This window comes from Anomaloglossus baeobatrachus, chromosome 2 (assembly GCF_048569485.1).
Source record: "Anomaloglossus baeobatrachus isolate aAnoBae1 chromosome 2, aAnoBae1.hap1, whole genome shotgun sequence".
Classification (NCBI taxonomy): domain Eukaryota; kingdom Metazoa; phylum Chordata; class Amphibia; order Anura; family Aromobatidae; genus Anomaloglossus; species Anomaloglossus baeobatrachus.
The window spans coordinates 345,183,570-345,203,639 of record NC_134354.1 but is presented as its reverse complement, the minus strand read 5'-3'; the positions used below and the strand labels follow the sequence as shown (position 1 = coordinate 345,203,639).

At 46.8% G+C, this 20,070-nt stretch overlaps 1 protein-coding gene across 5 annotated transcripts in view; it reads right to left on the bottom strand.

The window, feature by feature from the left end:
* The window catches only part of EYA3 (EYA transcriptional coactivator and phosphatase 3), a 191,040-nt gene that overhangs the window by 62,368 nt on the left and 108,602 nt on the right, over nt 1-20,070 (bottom strand). For all 5 annotated transcript variants that reach the window (XM_075335963.1, XM_075335967.1, XM_075335964.1 and 2 more), the window contains 4 exons: nt 16,143-16,285; nt 14,962-15,093; nt 7,129-7,214; nt 743-920 (listed from right to left, as the gene is read on the bottom strand). In XM_075335963.1, the coding sequence (XP_075192078.1) occupies nt 743-920; nt 7,129-7,214; nt 14,962-15,093; nt 16,143-16,285 (539 nt within the window). The remainder of the gene's footprint in view (nt 1-742; nt 921-7,128; nt 7,215-14,961; nt 15,094-16,142; nt 16,286-20,070) is intronic.

The window sequence follows — 20,070 nt, the reverse complement described above, 5'->3', positions numbered from 1 at the left end:
CCCTGCTCCCTCCTCCTTCACTGCAGAGTGCGCAAACAGGAGACACGCTGGGCTGTTATAAGTGGTGAAATGCCGCCCACAGCCCAGTCACTCATGGAGACTGGGGCAGGCCGCGGTGATGTTAGGTGAGCAGGAAGTTGACATGACATCACCGGATCCCCGAAGTCATAGAGCCCGGGGGGTCAGGCAATGGAGGAAGACCGGTCTGCAATAGCGCCTCTCACAAGCACTATTGGTAACACAAGGTATTTGAGAGAATCCTTGTTTCTCAACATAATATCGTTGTGGCCAATAATAAATATGGGTGAACCACTTCTTTAACTCCAAATTGTTTCGGATACATGTACGTTTATACATTGAAGACCCTGCTATATTGTCGGTTCTAGTGCTTTCACTTTTAAAAGTGCAGTGGATGTTAATATAAATTAATAATTTGCAAAATTTATTATGAATAAGTATCTATAAATATTTTGCATATTAAAGTGGGTGACTGACTATTTTCTAGTAAACAATTTTGATATTTGAGAGTTACACACTGCTAACAGGAGTATTGGTAGTATGTTTTCTTATGAAGTATATGGCAGTTCAAAGGTAGGATTAAACAGTGCAAACCAAATAAAGCACTATGGTCATAATGAATGTAAGTCTACCACATGTTCTATGTATTTTAAGGATCCATCCCAATAACCACATGTTGTAGCTCCACTCTTCCATGACAAGAGTATTTGCAGTATATACAAACCAGAAACTGGTCTTTGAGCAGTCTGTGCTGGGGATGTTGAGCCGGTTTTATTATCTTGAAAATCTGATGTCACCATGCTGTTCTCTGCAGCGGCAGCCGGTGTTGCGGTTGTGAAGTTTTGATTTGGATAACATTGTTGATATGGATTTTGTCCAAGGATTGTATATGTGGGATATTCCTTAAAGAGATAATTAAACAAATATCATAAATCTGGAAAAACTTAAGTTCTTCACAAGGCTCAATGCAATTATCAAACTGGAGTAACTGATAGTTGAAATAGAGATTTTTTTATTTGCTTGTCTTTTCAAACATTTTGGAAAGTCTCAACGTGAAAAATCAGTCCAAGGCTGGAGGCAAGGCAGAAAAAAACAGCTGCTACAGTACAATTAGAAAACAAGAACAAAAGCACTACACTTGACATTGTGGGGCATGTTGTGGGGCACCTGACCAGCGGCTAGAAAATGTTAGGAGCTATATACTGTCACTAGTACTTTGCAGGGCTGGATTTCAAATATTTATTTTGGATGCAGCTCATTATGAAAGCATTACCCCAACTGTCTATACAGGGAGGGTGTTTACCTTCGTAGAGCACAGATTCAATTTGATAATGGCGTATTAGTGATAAAAAGTGGCCTTCCAGATTTCTCTATAATAAACCTCACTTTCTTCAGTCTATATGCATCAGTTTCCTGATAATCTCTCTCAGTGGAGGTTTTGAAGTATGTACTTGATAAATCACCTTGCCCCTGCTCCAACAGAAATCAGTCTCAGTGCAGGAACTTCATGGTAATCCTCTGTTGGTTGTGGTGTGCTATGTGATGAGGCAGAGCTGCTGGGAGGAAATCGGACAGCAACCTGAACCAATGCAGATAAAGGAGGTGTGTCCCCGACTACCACAGGCACCCTGTAGACACTTACCAGGTAGAAGTCATAGCTTACAAAGTTGTATCCAAAAGCGGTTTTACGAAACACTGGCTAAATATACTCTGCAGTGTGTCACTATATGGATAACTATCTTGCTGCACAATTTCAGCCAGGTACATTTGAATCTAAGATGCTGCAAAAGGAGATATACACGTGCTGCTCGTGTGACACAAGCTGCCCGCCCGTGTGTGATACAAGCTGCCCGCCCGTGTGTGATACAAGCTGCCCGCCCGTGTGTGATACAAGCTGCCCGCCCGTGTGAGATACAAGCTGCCCGCCCGTGTGAGATACAAGCTGCCCGCCCGTGTGTGATACAAGCTGCCCGCCCGTGTGTGATACAAGCTGCCCGCCCGTGTGTGATACAAGCTGCCCGCCCGTGTGTGATACAAGCTGCCCGCCCGTGTGTGATACAAGCTGCCCGCCCGTGTGAGATACAAGCTGCCCGCCCGTGTGAGATACAAGCTGCCCGCCCGTGTGAGATACAAGCTGCCCGCCCGTGTGTGATACAAGCTGCCCGCCCGTGTGTGATACAAGCTGCCCGCCCGTGTGTGATACAAGCTGCCCGCCCGTGTGTGATACAAGCTGCCCGCCCGTGTGTGATACAAGCTGCCCGCCCGTGTGTGATACAAGCTGCCCGCCCGTGTGTGATACAAGCTGCCCGCCCGTGTGTGATACAAGCTGCCCGCCCGTGTGTGATACAAGCTGCCCGCCCGTGTGTGATACAAGCTGCCCGCCCGTGTGTGATACAAGCTGCCCGCCCGTGTGTGATACAAGCTGCCCGCCCGTGTGTGATACAAGCTGCCCGCCCGTGTGTGATACAAGCTGCCCGCCCATGTGTGATACAAGCTGCCCGTGTGACAGGTCCTTCCCAAGCCATGGGCAGCATGTATCAGCTATCAGATTCCCTATAACAGGTTCTCTTTACTCTGCAGTGCCATAGGCTTACGGTGACACCCAACATATCTGTTTTATAACTTTTCCAGCAGAATATCTTTTTACAACAAACTTTTTGGAGGGTCATATTTTCAGTGCTATAACGGTCATTCTTATACATTCTTACATGGCAGCTTGAGGTCTTTTTTTGTATAACGAGCTGTCCTTTTTATGGGTATCTTTTTGATCACTTATTATATTTTTATGCAAGGCAACAGTAACAAAAATAAAATTGCAATTCTGGTAGTATTCAATTTATTTTTATTTTTGCGGTAGTCCCTGACCAGAATATGTAATTTTATAGTATGTATTGTTCTTAACACACATGCAATCCTTTGACAGCATTCATAATACACTGTACAACCTGTGTTACAGAGTGCAGTTTTTTTCAGCAGGTCATTGCTTGACTGACAGATACTTTATAAGGCTACTTTCACACTTGCGTTGAACGGTATCCGTTGCATTGCGTTGTGTAACGGATGCAACGGATGTGTTGCATATAGTGACACAACGGATGCAACGGATGCTGCAAAACAACGCAATTCGTTTTGATTTTTTTTTTTTTTTTTTTTCCCGGTTTTACCAGCGGCAGACTATAGTGAACGATCAGCTGATCGTTCCCTGCAGCCGACCGCTGGGTGATCAGCTGATTGCTCCCAGTAGCCGGCCGCCGGGTGATCAGCTGATCGCTCCCGCCCGCCGGGTGATCAGCTGATCGCTCCCGCCCGCCGGGTGATCAGCTGATCGCTCCCGGCTGCCGGGTGATCAGCTGATCGCTCCCTGCAGCCGGCTGCCGGGTGATCAGCTGATCGCTCCCGGCCGCCGGGTGATCAGCTGATCGCTCCCGGCCGCCGGGTGATCAGCTGATCGCTCCCTGCAGCCGGCCGCCGGGTGATCAGCTGATCGCTCCCGGCCGCCGGGTGATCAGCTGATCGCTCCCTGCAGCCGGCCGCCGGGTGATCAGCTGATCGCTGTCACTTGCCGGCGCCCGGGCATGCCGGCGGGCGGGCGCTCAGCTGAGCGCTGTGACTTGCCGGCGGCCGGGCATGCTGGTGGCCGGTCATTCAGCTGAGCGCTGTCGCTTGCCGACGGCCGGGCGCTCAGCTGAACGTTCGGCCACCGCGAGCCAAAATAAAGTTTGATTTAAAAAAAAAAAAAAAAAAAAAAAAAAAAAAAGAGCATGCGCAGTGAAATCCAGAGGATTCCGCTGCTCAAAATAACGTTACATGCTGCGTTCCTCCCGCTGGGCGGAAGCAACGGAGCGTCGCCCAGCGGAAGCAACGCAGCTCCTTTTGGTACAATCCGTCAACCATACAAGTCTATGGGAAACAGCGGAATCCGTTAACGGATTCCGCTGTTTCCCAAAAGGGCGGATTGTAACGGAAGGAAAATAACGCAAGTGTGAAAGTACCCTAAGACCCCATTCCGGCAGAGATCTGCTGTATATGGCAGACATGGAGGACATTGTTAGGTCTCCATCTCCCTTGGCAACTCATCAGTACCCCTCGATCGTGCTGCAGGGTGTTAATGGGGCTCACAGAAAGCCATCTCTCTGTGAAAAGTCATTATATGGCTAGTCAGTACCACTGTGGGATGTAAAAACAGTTTCAGTGAGTGTTCAGGATCTGCAAACCCATTGATCTGAATGGAATTATAAGAGGACTCAAATAAGAAAATAAAAATCTTCTAAAAAGGTTTAGCTATTCTTTAAATCAGAGAAAATGATCAGTGCAGGAGACCAAACTGACTGATAAACTTCTCTAATAAGACGTTACAGGGTTTCTTATTTTTACTTGTACTATTGTTGAAAAAAGTGCTGTTACTATTTAACACCTTCTTTCAAAATGACGTAACCGCATGTCTGAATTGCTGGCAATTTCTTGCAATGTATGCATTTTATTTATAACGTACCATCACATTACACAGAGCATTACAGATATTGTCATCACTGGGGCCCACAATCTAAATTCCCTATCAGATTGTCTTTTCGAGTGTGGGAGAAACCCTGCCCAAATACAGGGAGAACATACAAACTACCTGGAGGGAACTCAAGACCTCAGCACTGCAATGCTACAGTGCTAACCACTGAGACACCAGGCTTCCCAATCCGACGAACAGTAGCCTCAGGAGGTATGGAGTGGTGTCCATCCATCAGCACTATACATAAACTGCATGCGCAGAGACTGGACAAATATCCACTGCCAGCAATTTACCTCCTCACATGCCACTATCAGTAGTAACAGTGGTAAGTGAGGATTTTGACAAAAGGGAGATTGCTCCTTTTTCAGCCCATTGGTAGGCCCCCTAAATGGAAACACGGGTTGCCAATTTCCATTTGGTATTGTCATAATTGCAGACCCACTGAATAAAGAGAACATGACAATTATACCAAATAGTGAAAGGAGTTTAAAAAAATAAATAAAATTCAGTATTACATTTTGTGTATTTTGTCTCTCAGAGTGTAATAGTAAATAATAAGTAATCAGAAAGTGGTATGGTACCAATAAAACTTCAGTTTGTCACTTAAAAAATAAAACTCTGCTGACGTAAAAGTTATGTCTCCCAGAAGATGGCGACCCAAAAGGGTATCCATTACACAAAACAACGAAACATAACTATATAAATTGGGTATTGCTATATTTGTCCTGACCTACAGAATGAACGTAATTTATTTGGGTAGCAAAGAGAATAGTATAAAATTGAAAACAAAAAACAATAAGACCTGTTTTATTTATATTCCTTCATAAAAGAGTTAAAATAGAACTGGTGGGACGATTCAGCGATTCATGCTGCTTAAACAATGGGCAACATAAATTGCAGCCAGCTATGTTACTGTGAATCATGGAGAGCTCTATAGACCATGCTCTGCAACGTATGTTGCCAATCGCTTCCTCAGTACTGCCATGCTGCGATTCATGCTGGCCACGATTTGCAGGACTATTCCCTTTCATACAAAGGGAATCTGTAGACAGGATTCAGCTACCTCATCTGACAGCACCATGATGTAGACAAAGATTTTGAATCAAACTGTGTATCACAGATTACTGGCTGAAGTCTTTCTGAAACACTAAGGCTATGTGTGCACTGAACGCTTTAGCGCGTTCCAAAGGTGTGTTTTTGGGCTCAAAACTGCATGACTTTGCTTACCCAGCGAAGTCTAGGAATTTTCATTTTTGCTGTCCGCACACAAGTTTTTTTTTTTAGCTGCGTTTTTGAGCTAAAAAAAAAAAAAAAAAAATGGACGTCAATTCTTGCCTGCGTTTTTCACCCATGCAATGCATTGGAAAAACGCAGCCAAAAACGCTCCAAAACGCGGTAAAAACATATGCGTTTTTTACCGATGCATTTTTGACGTGGGTGCGTTTTTTTGCGTTTGTGCGTTTTTTGGAGGCCAAGCATGCACAAAAACGCAGCGCCAAAAAAACGCTGTGTGCGCACATAGCCTAAAAGAATTTAGACTGAGGAACACATCAGGGCTGATAGAGCTGTCCCCGCCCACACCAGGCTCTCTGTGTCAGATTGGCATGCATGTGAGTTTCTAATCCTGCAATGTTAAGGCCCAGTCACACTAAACTTATCAGCGATCCCAACAACGATACAACCTGATAGAGATCGCTGGTAAGTTGCTAGGAGGTCGCTGGTGAGATGTCACACTAAGCGACGCTCCAGCGATCCCACCAGCAACCTGACCTGGCAGGGATCGCTGGAGCGTCGCTACACGTGGAAGCATGCTGCGCTTGGTAACGAAGGTAAATATCGGGTAACCAACCCGATATTTACCTTGGTTACCAGAGCACACCGCTTAGCGCTGGCTCCCTGCACTCCTCGCCACGGTACACATCGGGTTAATTACCAGACGTGTACTCCAGCTACGTGTGCAGGGAGCAGGGAGCCGGCACTGACAGCGTGAGAGCGGCGGACGCTGGTAACGAAGGTAAATATCGGGTAACCAAGGAAAGGGCTTCTTGGTTACCCGATATTTACATTGGTTACCAGCGTCCGCAAAAGCCGGCTCCCTGCTGCCTGCACATTTAGTTATTGCTCTGTCGCTGTCACACACAGCGATGTGTGCTTCACAGCGGGAGAGCAACAACTAAAAAATGGTCCAGGACATTCAGCAACAACCAGCGACCTCACAGCAGGGGCCAGGTTGTTGCTGGATGTCACACACAGCAACATCGCTAGCAAGTTGTGTCTCAGCAGCAATGTTGCTAGCGATGTTGCTTAGTATGACGGTACCTTTAATCACAGGGTAATAAACCCTTTAGTTAAGTAAACAATTGCACCCTCACTGATAAAAGCACAGTAACTTTTTGTTTTTCTAACCGTTACAGCATGCGGTTCTCAGCTTACATAGCAAAATCTTACTGACACGATTCCCTTTAATAGGCTATATGAAAACTAAAATTATTACACATACAAATACAACTCATCCCGGAAAAAAAAAAAAAAAAAAATGCACAAAAGACTATTTTGCCAGAAAACCAAAAATAAAATGGTACAATCAGCTTTGTACAATGAAAATTCACCTGTGTTGAGATGCTGGCGACAGCTGGAACTGTAATGTTTGTTACAGGAGACGTGCTGGAAATAACATTTGCATTTGTAGTGGTAGCTGAAAACAAGACAAATAACTTGTAAAAGAAAAATAGGAGAATATCTGTAAAATATAAACAAAACAATACAATACAAATATAACAATACATTTAGAACCTTGAAAATACATTTTTTTGTTTCAGTCAGGAGTTTTAGAGTTTTGTACATATCGATTCAATGGGCTGAAGTGCTGTTGGCACATGACAGCTCTTTTCAAGCCTCTGCGCTCCCCAGGTCTAATCCTACCTAGTACCACCACCTACTGCTTGACTGACTGCTTCTTTGCTTGGAAATAACCCAACAAAGGACTCGTCAAGCAAGCAAGATAAGGCAGCGCTGTGCGGGGAGTAGAGCTGTGGAAAACAGCATCTTGGGAAGAGGTCCATACACCAAAAGCATTTCAAACTCATTTGCATATAGGTTCAAACAATGATTTCTCAAATGGAGGAAAGGAAATGGCTGGACTGATCTTTGAAAAAGCTATGTGTACATATAGTTTTGAGTACAAATCAAATAAAATCCAGCACCAGCATAAATAAAATGAAAAAGCTTATTACAAAAATTAAAGCCCACTACACATACATGTTTAAGGCATAATAGGAACATGGAAACGTCAACGCGTTTCCAGCAAAAAAGAGAATTTTGTTTACTTACCGTAAATTCTTTTTCTTATAGTTCCGACATGGGAGACCCAGACCATGGGTGTATAGCTTCTGCCTCCGGAGGACACACAAAGTACTACACTAAAAGTGTAGCTCCTCCCTCCGAGCATATACACCCCCTGGATGACAAATCTAACCAGTTTAGTGCAAAAGCTGAAGGAGGACATCCACCCATAAGTAGAGATAGAGTAAAACCCGGAATAACCGGAACCTCTGTCTACAACAACAGCCGGTGAAACACACGGAACAAGAACTGCCAACAGGCAACAGGGAGGGTGCTGGGTCTCCCATGTCGGAACTATAAGAAAAAGAATTTACGGTAAGTAAACAAAATTCTCTTTTTCTTCATCGTTCCTTATGGGAGACCCAGATCATGGGACGTCTCAAAGCAGTCCATGGGTGGGAAATAAACAGAACTGAGAAGTAGGCAAAACCTAACTTCACAAATGGGCGACAGCCGCCTGAAGGATGCGTCTGCCCATGCTCGCATCTGCCGAAGCATGAGCATGCACTTGGTAGTGCTTCGAAAAGGTGTGCAGACTAGACCAAGTGGCAGCCTGACAAACCTGCTGAACCGTAGCCTGGTGCCTGAAAGCCCAGGAGGCACCGACAGCTCTGGTCGAGTGCGCCTTAATCCCTGGCGGTGGGGGCACCTGAGAACATTGGTAGGCATCAGAGATGGCCGACCTAATCCAACGAGCTAGGGTCGGTTTAGAAGCCGAGAGACCCTTACGCTGACCCGTGGTTAGCACAAAAATAGAGGTGCACCGCCTAAGAGCGGCGGTGCGAGACACATAGATTCGGAGCGCCCGCACCAAATCCAAAGTATGCAACGCTTTCTCAAAGCGATGCACAGGGGCCGGACAAAGGGAAGGCAATGAAATGTCCTGCTTAAGGTGGAAAGGAGACACCACCTTAGGGAGAAAGTCCGGAGTCGGACGAAGAACCACCTTGTCCTGGTGAAAAACCAAAAAAGGTGACTCCGAAGAGAGCGCAGCCAAATCAGAGACTCTCCTGAGAGAAGTTATGGCCACCAGAAAGACCACTTTCTGTGAAAGTCGAAACAAAGGAACCTCCCTAAGAGGCTCAAAGGGGAGTTTCTGTAAGGCCGTGAGGACCAGATTAAGATCCCAGGGATCCAAAGGCCGCCGGTAAGGAGGAATGATGTGAGATGCGCCCTGTATGAAGGTGCGCGACTGAGCCAGTCGGGCGATACGCCGCTGGAACAATACCGACAGAGCCGAGACCTGTCCCTTGAGGGAATTGAGGGATAGTCCTAGCTGCAGACCGGACTGTAGAAAGGACAGGATGGTCGGCAAAGAGAACGGCCAAGGAGCATGGCCGGAAGAGCGACACCAGGACAGGAAAATCCTCCAAGTCCTGTGGTAAATCCTGGCCGAGGAAGACTTCCGAGCCTGAGTCATAGTGGAGATGACCTCAGAAGGAATGCCTGAAGCCGTCAGGATCCAGGACTCAAGAGCCACGCCGTCAATCTGAGAGCCGCAGAATTCTGGCGGAAAAACGGACCTTGAGAGAGAAGGTCTGGGCGGTCCGGGAGATGCCACGGCATTTCTACGGACAGACTGAGCAGGTCTGGGTACCAAGCTCGCCTGGGCCAGTCTGGAGCAATGATTATAACCCGACGGGCCCTCCATTCTGATCTTGCGCAGGACTCTGGGCAAGAGAGCTAGAGGGGGAAACACGTAGGCCAGACGGAACTGGGACCAATCTTGAACCAGCGCGTCCGCTGCAAAGGCCTGAGGATCGTGGGAGCGAGCCACGTAAACCGGGACCTTGTTGTTGTGCCGGGATGCCATTAGATCCACTACCGGAGTGCCCCACTTGCGGCAGATTGACCGGAACACTGCCGGATGCAGGGCCCACTCGCCGTTGTCCACGGTTTGACGGCTGAGATAATCGGCCTCCCAGTTTTCTACGCCTGGGATGTGGACTGCGGATATGGTGGACTTGGAGTCCTCCGTCCACTGAAGGATGCGTTGAACCTCCAACATCGCCAGGCGGCTGCGAGTCCCGCCCTGGTGATTGATGTAGGCAACAGCTGTCGCGTTGTCCGACTGGACTCAAATGTGCTTGCCCGCCAACAGGTGGTGAAAGGCTACGAGAGCTAGAAGTACAGCCCTGATTTCCAGCACATTGATCGAGAGAGCTGATTCGGACGGAGTCCAAGTGCCCTGTGCTCGGTGGTGGAGAAATACTGCTCCCCAGCCGGAGAGGCTGGCGTCCGTGGTGAGGATCACCCAGGACGGAGTCAGGAAGGAGCGTCCCTGAGACAGAGAGAGGGTCCAAAGCCACCACTGAAGAGAGCTCCTGGTCTGTGGCGACAGAGCCACTAGCCTGTGCAAGGAAGAGGTCCCGCTTGTCCCAAAAGCGGAGAATGTCCAGCTGCAGAGGACGCAGATGGAACTGGGCAAAGGGAACCGCTTCCATTGACGCCACCATCTGACCCAGCACCTGCATGAGGTGCCTGATGGAATGACGGCGGGGCTTCAACAGAGAACGCACCGCCAGATGAAGGGACTGTTGTTTGACTAAGGGCAGCTTCACAAGTGCCGGCAGAGTCTCGAATTGCATCCCTAGGTACGTAAGTTCCTGGGTCGGGGTCAGAGTGGACTTGGGCAGATTGCCAAGCCACCGGAATTGAACAAGCGTGGCGAGAGTGAGCGAGACACTCCGCTGACAGTCTGCACTGGATGAGGCCTTGACTAGAAGGTCGTCCAGGTAGGGGATTACTGCCAACCCCTGGAGATGCAGAACTGCTGCCATGACCTTGGTGAAAACACGAGGGGCCGTGGCTAACCCGAAGGGGAGAGCCACGAATTGGAAATGTTCCTCTCCGATTGCAAAGCGTAGCCAACGCTGGTGTGAAACTGCAATTGGCACATGCAGATAAGCATCTCTGATGTCGATGGATGCTAGAAAATCTCCTTGGGTCAATGAGGCAATGACCGACCGCAGAGATTCCATGCAAAAGTGCCGCACCTTAACATGCTTGTTGAGAAGCTTGAGATCCAGGATGGGCCGGAAGGAACCGTCCTTCTTGGGGACTAGGAAGAGGTTTGAGTAGAAACCTCTGAACCGTTCCCGGGCGGGAACCGGAACAATTACTCCGTTGGCCTGCAAGGATGCCACGGCCTGTGAGAAGGTGGCGGCTTTGGAGCAGGGGGGAGTGGACATAAAAAAATCTGTTTGGCGGGCTGGAAGAAAATTCTATCCTGTAGCCGTGGGAGATGATATCCCGCACCCACTGATCGGAGACGTGTTGAAACCACACGGCGCCAAAGTGGGAGAGCCTGCCACCGACCAAGGACGTTGCTGGCGCAGCCAGATAGTCAAGAGGAGGCTGCCTTAGTGGCAACGGCTCCTCCGTTCTTCTGAGGACGCGGCTTCGCGCGCCAGCTGGGTTTTCGATCCTTGGCTGAGTTAGTGGACGAAGCTGAGGGCTTAGAGGACGACCAGATGGAGGAACGAAAAGAACGAAACCTCGACTGGTTCCTGCCCTGGACAGGTTTCCTGGTTTTAGTTTGTGGCAAGGAAGTACTCTTCCGGCCAGTAGCTTCCTTAATAATTTCATCCAGTTGTTCAGCGAACAGCCGGGACCCAGCAAAGGGGAGCCCAGCAAGATACTTCTTAGAAGAAGCGTCTGCTTTCCACTCTCGAAGCCACAAGATCCTGCGGATCGCGAGGGAATTAGCGGAAGCCACCGCCGTGCGGTGAGAAGCCTCCAGAATGGCAGACATGGCATAGGATGAAAAAGCCGAAGCCTGGGAAGTTAAGGCAACCATCTTGGGTATAGAGTCCCTGGCGAGGGAATGTATCTCCGCCAGAGAGGCAGAGACTGCCTTAAGAGCCCACACTGCTGCAAAGGACGGGGAGAACGAGGCTCCTGCCGCCTCATATACAGATTTGGCCAGAAGGTCAACATGGCGGTCAGTGGGATCCTTAAGAGAGGTGCCATCAGCCACAGATACGACTGTCCGGGCTGAGATTCTAGACACCGGAGGGTCTACCTTTGGTGAGTGAGCCCACTCCTTGACCACTTCTGGTGGAAAGGGAAAACGGTCATCAGAACTACGCTTTGGGAAGCGTTTGTCAGGACAGGCCCTGGGCTTGGTCACAGTGGCCTGAAAACTGGAGTGGTTAAAAAACATACTCCTTGCTCTCTTAGGTGAGGTAAACTGGTGTTTTTCTACCAGAGAGGCTTGTTCCTCTGACACTGGTGGATTGAGGTTCAGTACGGAGTTAATGGATGCAATCAAGTCACTAACATCCGCATCACCCTCAGATAAATCAATGGGGTACATAGAGGTAGCGTCTGAGCCCACAGTAAAAGTATCCTCCTCGCCCTGCACTTCAGCTCGTGAATCAGAGCCGTGGGACGAGGAAGGAGAAGAGTCCCTGCGTCTCCGTTTAGGAGGACGGGGTCCTAAAACATGCTCTGTTAGCTCTGCAGAGCGAGTCGGAGCAGCAGAGGCACCCTGAGAAGGGGGCTGATGCATGGTCAGCAGAGTCCGGGACAGCTGTCCCATGGAGTCAGCAAAAGACTGGGAGATAGCACTGGAAAAAGATGCTACCCAAGCCGGGGGTTCAGCCACCGGGGCCGGAGCAGCCGGAGGGACCCTTGAGGAGGCTCCAGGCTGAGGCACCACTATGTTCGAGCAGGCATCACAATGTGGATATGTGCTCGGTTCAGGCAGAATGAGCTGACATGCAGTGCATATAGGGTACAGCCTTGCAGCCTTGCTCCTAGTGAGAGACATGCTGCTGAGGTGGAGGCCCTGCAGTAAAGAATACACTCCTTTAGAATGACCCCCTGAGAGTGTATAATAAAGCCCACAACCAGAGGTTGTGGCTTACCAGACCGGTTCTTGTGTGCCCTCCGGATTCCACAGCTCGGACCCCCAGTGTTTGCAGAAGTTGCAGCAGCCAGCGCCGATCAGTGAATGAACGCTGATAAAATGGCGCCGGAGTGAGGAGGGGGGGCGGGGTTTAGCCCAAGAGCGGGAACCGGAGGGCCAAGGGGAGATACAGGGGAGGGAAACATCTCCTCAGAGAGGAGTGTCCTCCCCTCTGCTAAACGGCCGGTGGGCGGCGCCGCACTGTTCCCCTGCAAGACTGACATGCAGGGGAACTGAAAACGAAACTAGGCCGCAACTGAAGCCGGGGCCTAGATTTTTACATGCGGCCGACGAGCAGGCACCCTCGGCGCGGTTCTCAGGAAAAACCCAGAGAACTGGCCGGAAATCACAGCAAAGTCAAAAGACACACTCTCCCCTCAATAAATGTACCCGGGACCCCTGAATAACGACTCAATACTTAGCTTTTGAGACGCAGGGCCAGGTCCCTGGGGGGGGTAAACGCTCCGTCCGGCAGGATCCTGACAGGTCTGCGGATGGAGACCGGTCTCCTGCAAAGCAGGGAGAACCGTGATGGCTCCCACTTCAAGCCAGAGCCTCAGGGGATGGTGAAGGAGCGCGGCATGTGAAGGCTCCAGCCTTGTAAAGTCAACCTTAACAGCACCGCCGACACAGTGGGGTGAGAAGGGACATGCCGGGAGTCCAGACTGGACCCGCTTTTCTTCCAAATCTTTGAAATCAAAAATCTTAAAAATCAAAAATCAGAAAATGCATGTGTGTGACCTCCTGAACACAAAGCATTGAACTGGTTAGATTTGTCATCCAGGGGGTGTATATGCTCGGAGGGAGGAGCTACACTTTTAGTGTAGTACTTTGTGTGTCCTCCGGAGGCAGAAGCTATACACCCATGGTCTGGGTCTCCCATAAGGAACGATGAAGAAAAACTCTTATTCATCATAAGTTTATTTTTTTTTTTGCATGAAACACGTTGGCATGCTTAGGAGTTCTGTATTTAAACGGAACCAACCACCAGGATTTTGCAAAATGAACTAAAGGCAGTGCCATACTTGCACAAGGATGCTGAATGCAGGCATACCTGTTTTAGAAAGAATGGATTCTTGGTTGAATAAATAATCAAAGTTGCAGAAATGCACTGCACTTTGATTGATGTGTGCAATGGGGGCTGGGCCTTTGTGGGTCAAGTCCTCGGCATTTATTCCTCCTCCGGGCTTTCCCTCTTTTCTTTATTTGAATATCGTCTTGCTGGAGGACCCATGATCTTTGACTCAAACCAAGTTTTCTTACACTGGGTAGAACTTTTCCCTCTAAAATCTCTTGATAATTCTTCGATTTCATGATTCCTGTGATACGGTCAAGGCCTCTAGTACCAGACGCAGCAAAGCAACCTCATAGCATTATGGATCTTCCACCATGCTTAACTGTTGGTAAGGTGTTATTTTCCTTATAAGCTTCATTGTGCGGTCTGTAAACAAACTGTTGCTTTGCATTGCCAAAAATGTCTATTTTTGTTTCATCTTTCCACAGAACATTTTCCCAGGATAGTGGTTTGTCAAGACGCTTTAGCAAAAATCAGTCATTCCTTTTTAGGTTGTTTCTTCCTTGGCCTTCGCTCATAAAGCTCTGCTTGTTTTAGTGTGTGACATCTGGTACTTGTTGAAACCATGACCCTAGACTCTTTCAGGTTGGTCTTCAGGTCTTTGAATGTTTGACGTGGTGGTTTTTCCACCATTCACACCAACCTTCAAAGACATCATAGTGGTTCTTGACGGTTCCATGATTGACAAACTTCTTAACATGGTGCACTGTTGAAACTGACCCTAGACCCTAAACCTATGTAGAGGTTAGTATGGTGTGCACCAGGGTCCAACGCCACTGTGGTACTCTTTCGAATTATGTGACAGATGCTGACCAACCAGGATCCCATTGGGAACTATGTGTGAGCTGAAAGTTGTTTTTCCAATGTAAATCTTTGGAACCTCGCTCTGACGCTGCATAAAAAAACTGTAAAAGCCACTTCCAGCTTTCACACAGACCCCAGTGTGAGCTGGTGACTCAGAAGAGGACCGGAACAGTGCTGGAAACCAGGGAAAACAGCAATCAGTGATCACTAAGTTATTTACATAGGTTTAAGAAATGGAAGAAGAAGAAAAAAAAAAAAAAACACACACACACACACCACATGGTAGGGCTAAATAGATACATATGTTACCTTGGGTAGGATAGGAATATAGTACTGGACTGGACTGGCTACTGGTGACTCCTGAAGAACAGGTCAAGGTGGTTGTAGGATTTGGCGCCTGGACTAAACCACTTTCAGACTTAATTCCTGGCCACAAAGCACCTGAACGTATAAAATAAGTAACATGTCAAACATATTAACATTGTGCTAAAACTGCATATTGAAACATGTGATATCTTATATTTTCTTTTTGTTTTTAAATCAATAAAGTTCATAAAAAGCAGAAATAAGCATACATAGTTCCCTATCTGATTGGATATAGCAATGGATGGATGTGCTATCACTTTATGATTGGAATCCAAGAGCCCCTATTCACACAATCCTGAGAATAAAATGGACGCATAGTGTAGCCCTTTATACCTTACTTACTTTCTACTGCACAGCAGTCCTCATGGTTACATGCAGAGCCGGCGTCAGCACCCGATGCACTTGGGCAGGTGCCGGGGTCCAGGATAGTCGGGGAGGACCCACTTGCGGCCGCCAGGGGCAGGCCGTTCACCATCTTTCCTGCGAAAGGGCAGATTTCCAGGGACCCCAGACAGTGCTCTGACAGTCAGCCGCACTTTGCTGCCTGCCGTCCCTTTAAACCCGCTGAGCGCACACACAACATTCACTGCTGAACTGCTCTGCTGCGCTGTGGGCAGAGCTAGCGTACAATGCGCTCCTGTCCCACAGATGAAGATGAGCGACTGCCGGCCATCAGCGCCCTCCAGTGCTGCCTGCATGTGTCCCTCGACGGCCCCAGTAATTTGTAGACCCCTCGGCGGCCCCAGTAATGTGTAGACCCCTCGGCAGCCCCAGTAATGTGTAGGCCCCCCCCCAATGAAATCAGTAACTTGTATGCCCTCCAGTAACATGGAGGCCTCCCAGTGACGTTTATGCCCCCAGTAATGTGTATGCTCCCCTGACCGAAGTACAGTAGATTGTATATGTACGCCAGTAACGTGAATGCCTCCAGCCTCTCCTGACATGCATTTGCCCCCATTCCATGCTGTGATGTGTATACAGCAGTCTCAGTGTGCAGTGTGTGGCCATGTCTGCTAGCATTGCCACTGGAGGGTCGGCACACAAACAGAATTAAAGGCAAAGTGCCGGCCCTACAGCATCACTACTAGCAAATACATCACAGTGCACTGTATTTAGAGACTTACCAAAAGGAGGTAGACCATAGGTTTGAGATGCTGCAGGGTATGCAGTGTATGGCTGAGATGGCTGCAACGACTGATATGGAGTCTGTCCACTATAAGTGGACATTGATTCTGCTACAGGTACAGAAAGGATGTGTGTATAAGGCCTAGAGGAAAACAACAAGGTTACTACAGTAAACAGTTGCCTACTTATGTAACATTAAATCATATATACTGCACACTTCACATTTTGTTGTAAGTTTGCAAAAAGCAAAAACAACTGAATGGGAATTCTGACCACCTCTCCACTAACATTGGTGCACGCCACAACTAGGGATGAGTGGATCTGTAAATGCTTGGGTTCACCCAGACTTTAGTTGAAAGTTTGGTTCAGGACCAGGACTTGACCCTGGACCCTAAACATAATACAAGTGAATGCGGACGCAATGCTGTAAATGGTCGTAGTAAGGGCTAGGGGGGCTGCAAAAGGAAGCAAAACAGGGTAAGGATAAAACAACTGCCCTACAAACAAATGTGGATAGGGAATAAATAAAAGAAACAAAAATGGCGTAGGGTTCCCCTATGTTAAGTAACCAGCCAAGGTAAAGCAGACAGCTAAGGGCTGGTGTTATCAGGTTTGGAAGGCACATGTTATTTGCCCCTTCTCAGCCTAAAAATAGTAGCTCGCAGTTGCCCCAGAAGATTCGACAATTTTGTCGCTTTGCCCGGTTCTCCCAATAACTTACTAGTTTGATAATACCAGCTGTCTGCTTTACCTTGGCTGATTATCAAAAATATGGAGGACCCCATGCCGGGGTTTTTTTTTTTAATTATATAAATAATTAGAAAATTGACATAGGGTCTCCTCTATTTTTGATAACCAGCCATGGTAAAGCAGACAGCTGCAGCCTACAGTTATCTGCTTTACCTGCGCAGGTCAGCAAAAATAAGGAAGGACCAAACGCCATTTTTTTTTTTTTTTTTTTAAGAAATGTATTTATTTTGTTTCAAGCACCATACAAACATCTCATGCAGAAAAGCTTGTTCATTAGCTGCAATGCAGCTTTTCAACAAATTTTATTCAGCATCAGAACAGCTCCAGAACTCAGACCTTTGTGAAGAGCCATTGTCTGAGTTTGAGCCCCAGACACTAGGTGTGCTGGAGTCCACCCCCCCTCCCATCACTGGAATATCTTGTTTTTAGAAGTACCATTTTATTTTGGGTACATAAATCTTTCCATATGATGTTCAGCATGCATGATTAATAATTGTGATAATACAATATTATGGACATTATGGACATTGTGATACCACTTGTGTTTGTTATGAGGATGAGGGCAAGATGTGACACTAAGTCAAAAATTGTATAAAGACTACACCCTAACAGAATTTATGCATACTAGGAAAACCCAGGGAAAAGGTAGTCATGGTCACAATGGGACCAATCAATCAAGAATTAAGTCAGCACAACTTTTTTGCAAATGTAACAAAGTGTTTATTAAATAGATAAATAGCAAAAAAGTGACATAAAATACAGTACCAAAGAAAATGACATAAGACAATGATCAGACTCGTAAGGGTGTCACTGATGTTTAAACACATGGGTCCACCTCCCATATGGGGAGTAAAGTCAAGATAAATAATGCCATGACCCAGAAAAACCCCAGTGTTGAGTCAAAATTTGCCCCAAAAACACAAAATATAATGCATCGTATATCTAATTATAAAGACGTTTTACATATGCGGTATAGTGCAGGGATGCAATTATGTAAAGGGGGCACAGTACATCTGGGAGCAGGTCATGGATCAGAATACCGATTCAAGGCATACAGGAAGATATAAACAGTATCATAACATTGTTATTAGAATCCAGTCATAACTTACTCATAAGGATTAAGTGGAGCCCGAGAAAACCGTGCCCCGACGCGCACCACGGCCCCCCGAAGAAGACAGCGAAGCGTGCACGTCAGGGCACGTTTTTCTCGGTCTTCACTTAATCCTTATGGGTGAGTTATGACGGGATTCTAATAACAATGTTATGATTCTGTTTATATCTTCCTGTCTGCCTTGAATCGGTAATCTGATCCATGACCTGCTCCCAGATGTACTGTGCCCCCTTTACATAATTGCATCCCTGCACTATACCGCATATGTAAAACGTCTTTATAATTAGATATACGATGCATTATATTTTGTGTTTTTGGGGCAAATTTTGACTCAACACTGGGGTTTTTCTGGGTCATGGCATTATTTATCTTGACTTTACTCCCCATATGGGAGATGGACCCATGTGTTTAAACATCAGTGACACCCTTACGAGCCTGATCATTGTCTTATGTCATTTTCTTTCGTACTGTATTTTGTGTCACTTTTTTGCTATTTATCTATTTAATAAACACACTGGTCCCATTGTGACGATGACTACCTTTTCCCTGGGTTCTCCTAGTATGCACTTGTGTTTGTTGTTTAGTTTTTTTTTTATGTAAAAATTAAAGTGGGGAGAGTAATTTGGAGCAAATGTTAAGAGTGTTTTTAAAAATTTTATAACTTTTTTTTCTCTATTTACAGTACCTCTAGGGAACCTGAACATTTGATACACTATTACTAGCCACTTAAATGCTGGGTATACTGACTGGGGCATAGAAGAGGTTAACAGAAGTTATCAGGCTGAGCCCACTGCACAAGTCCTACAACTTCGGCCATAAATATACAGTGGACGATAAGGGTAAAACTTGTAATCTTGAAAGCCATGAGAAATTATGGAAAATATGTGTTCTACAATAATAAAGTTTATAATTCTTAAATTTCTGGTAATTTGTGTTTTTAAATATTGTGATATTGTGCAATGCTGTAAAAAGGCAACGGAGCTCTCTTTCTGCCTTATAAATTGGGTGATGAAACAAAATCCATAACAATGAATATTTATTTATCATTTCAGTTACCGTATTTTTCGGACCATAAGACGCACTTTTTTTCCTCCAAATTTGGGAGGAAAGTGTGGGGTGCGTCTTATGGTCTGAAGCTGCGGGGTAGGGAGCTGTGGGGAGTCAGCACTATACAGTGGGATCACAGGAGGCAAGGATGGTCGCTGCTGCAGGAAGCCGGCGCTGGAGAAACCACGTGTGCCCGCTGCTTAAAGTAAGTGAATATTCATTAGCTGCTCCCCGCCCACCTCTCTCTGCAGTCAGCGGGTGTGAGGAGCAGCAAATCAATAGTTTAATGTAAACAGCGGACACACGTGGGAGCTCCAGACGCCGGCTTCCTGCAGCGGCTGGGGAGACTGGGTCCGCTGTTTAGGAGGCAGGAGCAGAGTGTTGTTGCAGTCATATCTGGCCCTGGGGAAGTGCAGATCACTGCAGTGTCCAGGCCAGAGCATGGCATACCATCACAGCACAGCCGCAGTCTCTGTGCTGAGGGCTCACATTACTTTCACTTTGATCCTTACTCTGCACTAGAAACAGTCTCCCGTAGCTGACAAGGACCTACAGTGATGTAATGCAGAGGGGTGGGCCAGAGCAGCACAGAACAGCACATATATATTACACACACACATATTTATTATATATATATATATATATATATATATATATATATATATATATATATATATATATATATATATATATATATATATATACACACTAGAAGGTGGCCCGATTCTACGCATCGGGTATTCTAGAATTTACGTATTGTGTAGTTCATGTATGATTTTTGTTTATATATATATATATATATATATATATATATATATATATATATATATATATATATATATATATATATAGATGTTGTTGTGTGTAGTTACCAAGTGTTTGTGTAGGGGCTGTACATGTTCTGGGTGTTGTCTGGGTGTGACGGGGGGTGAGAGCGGTATTGTATGTGTGTTGCGTTGTTTGTGGAGCGCAGTGTGTCTGTAGCGTTGTGTGTGTTGCGCGGTTTGTGTGTGTGTGGT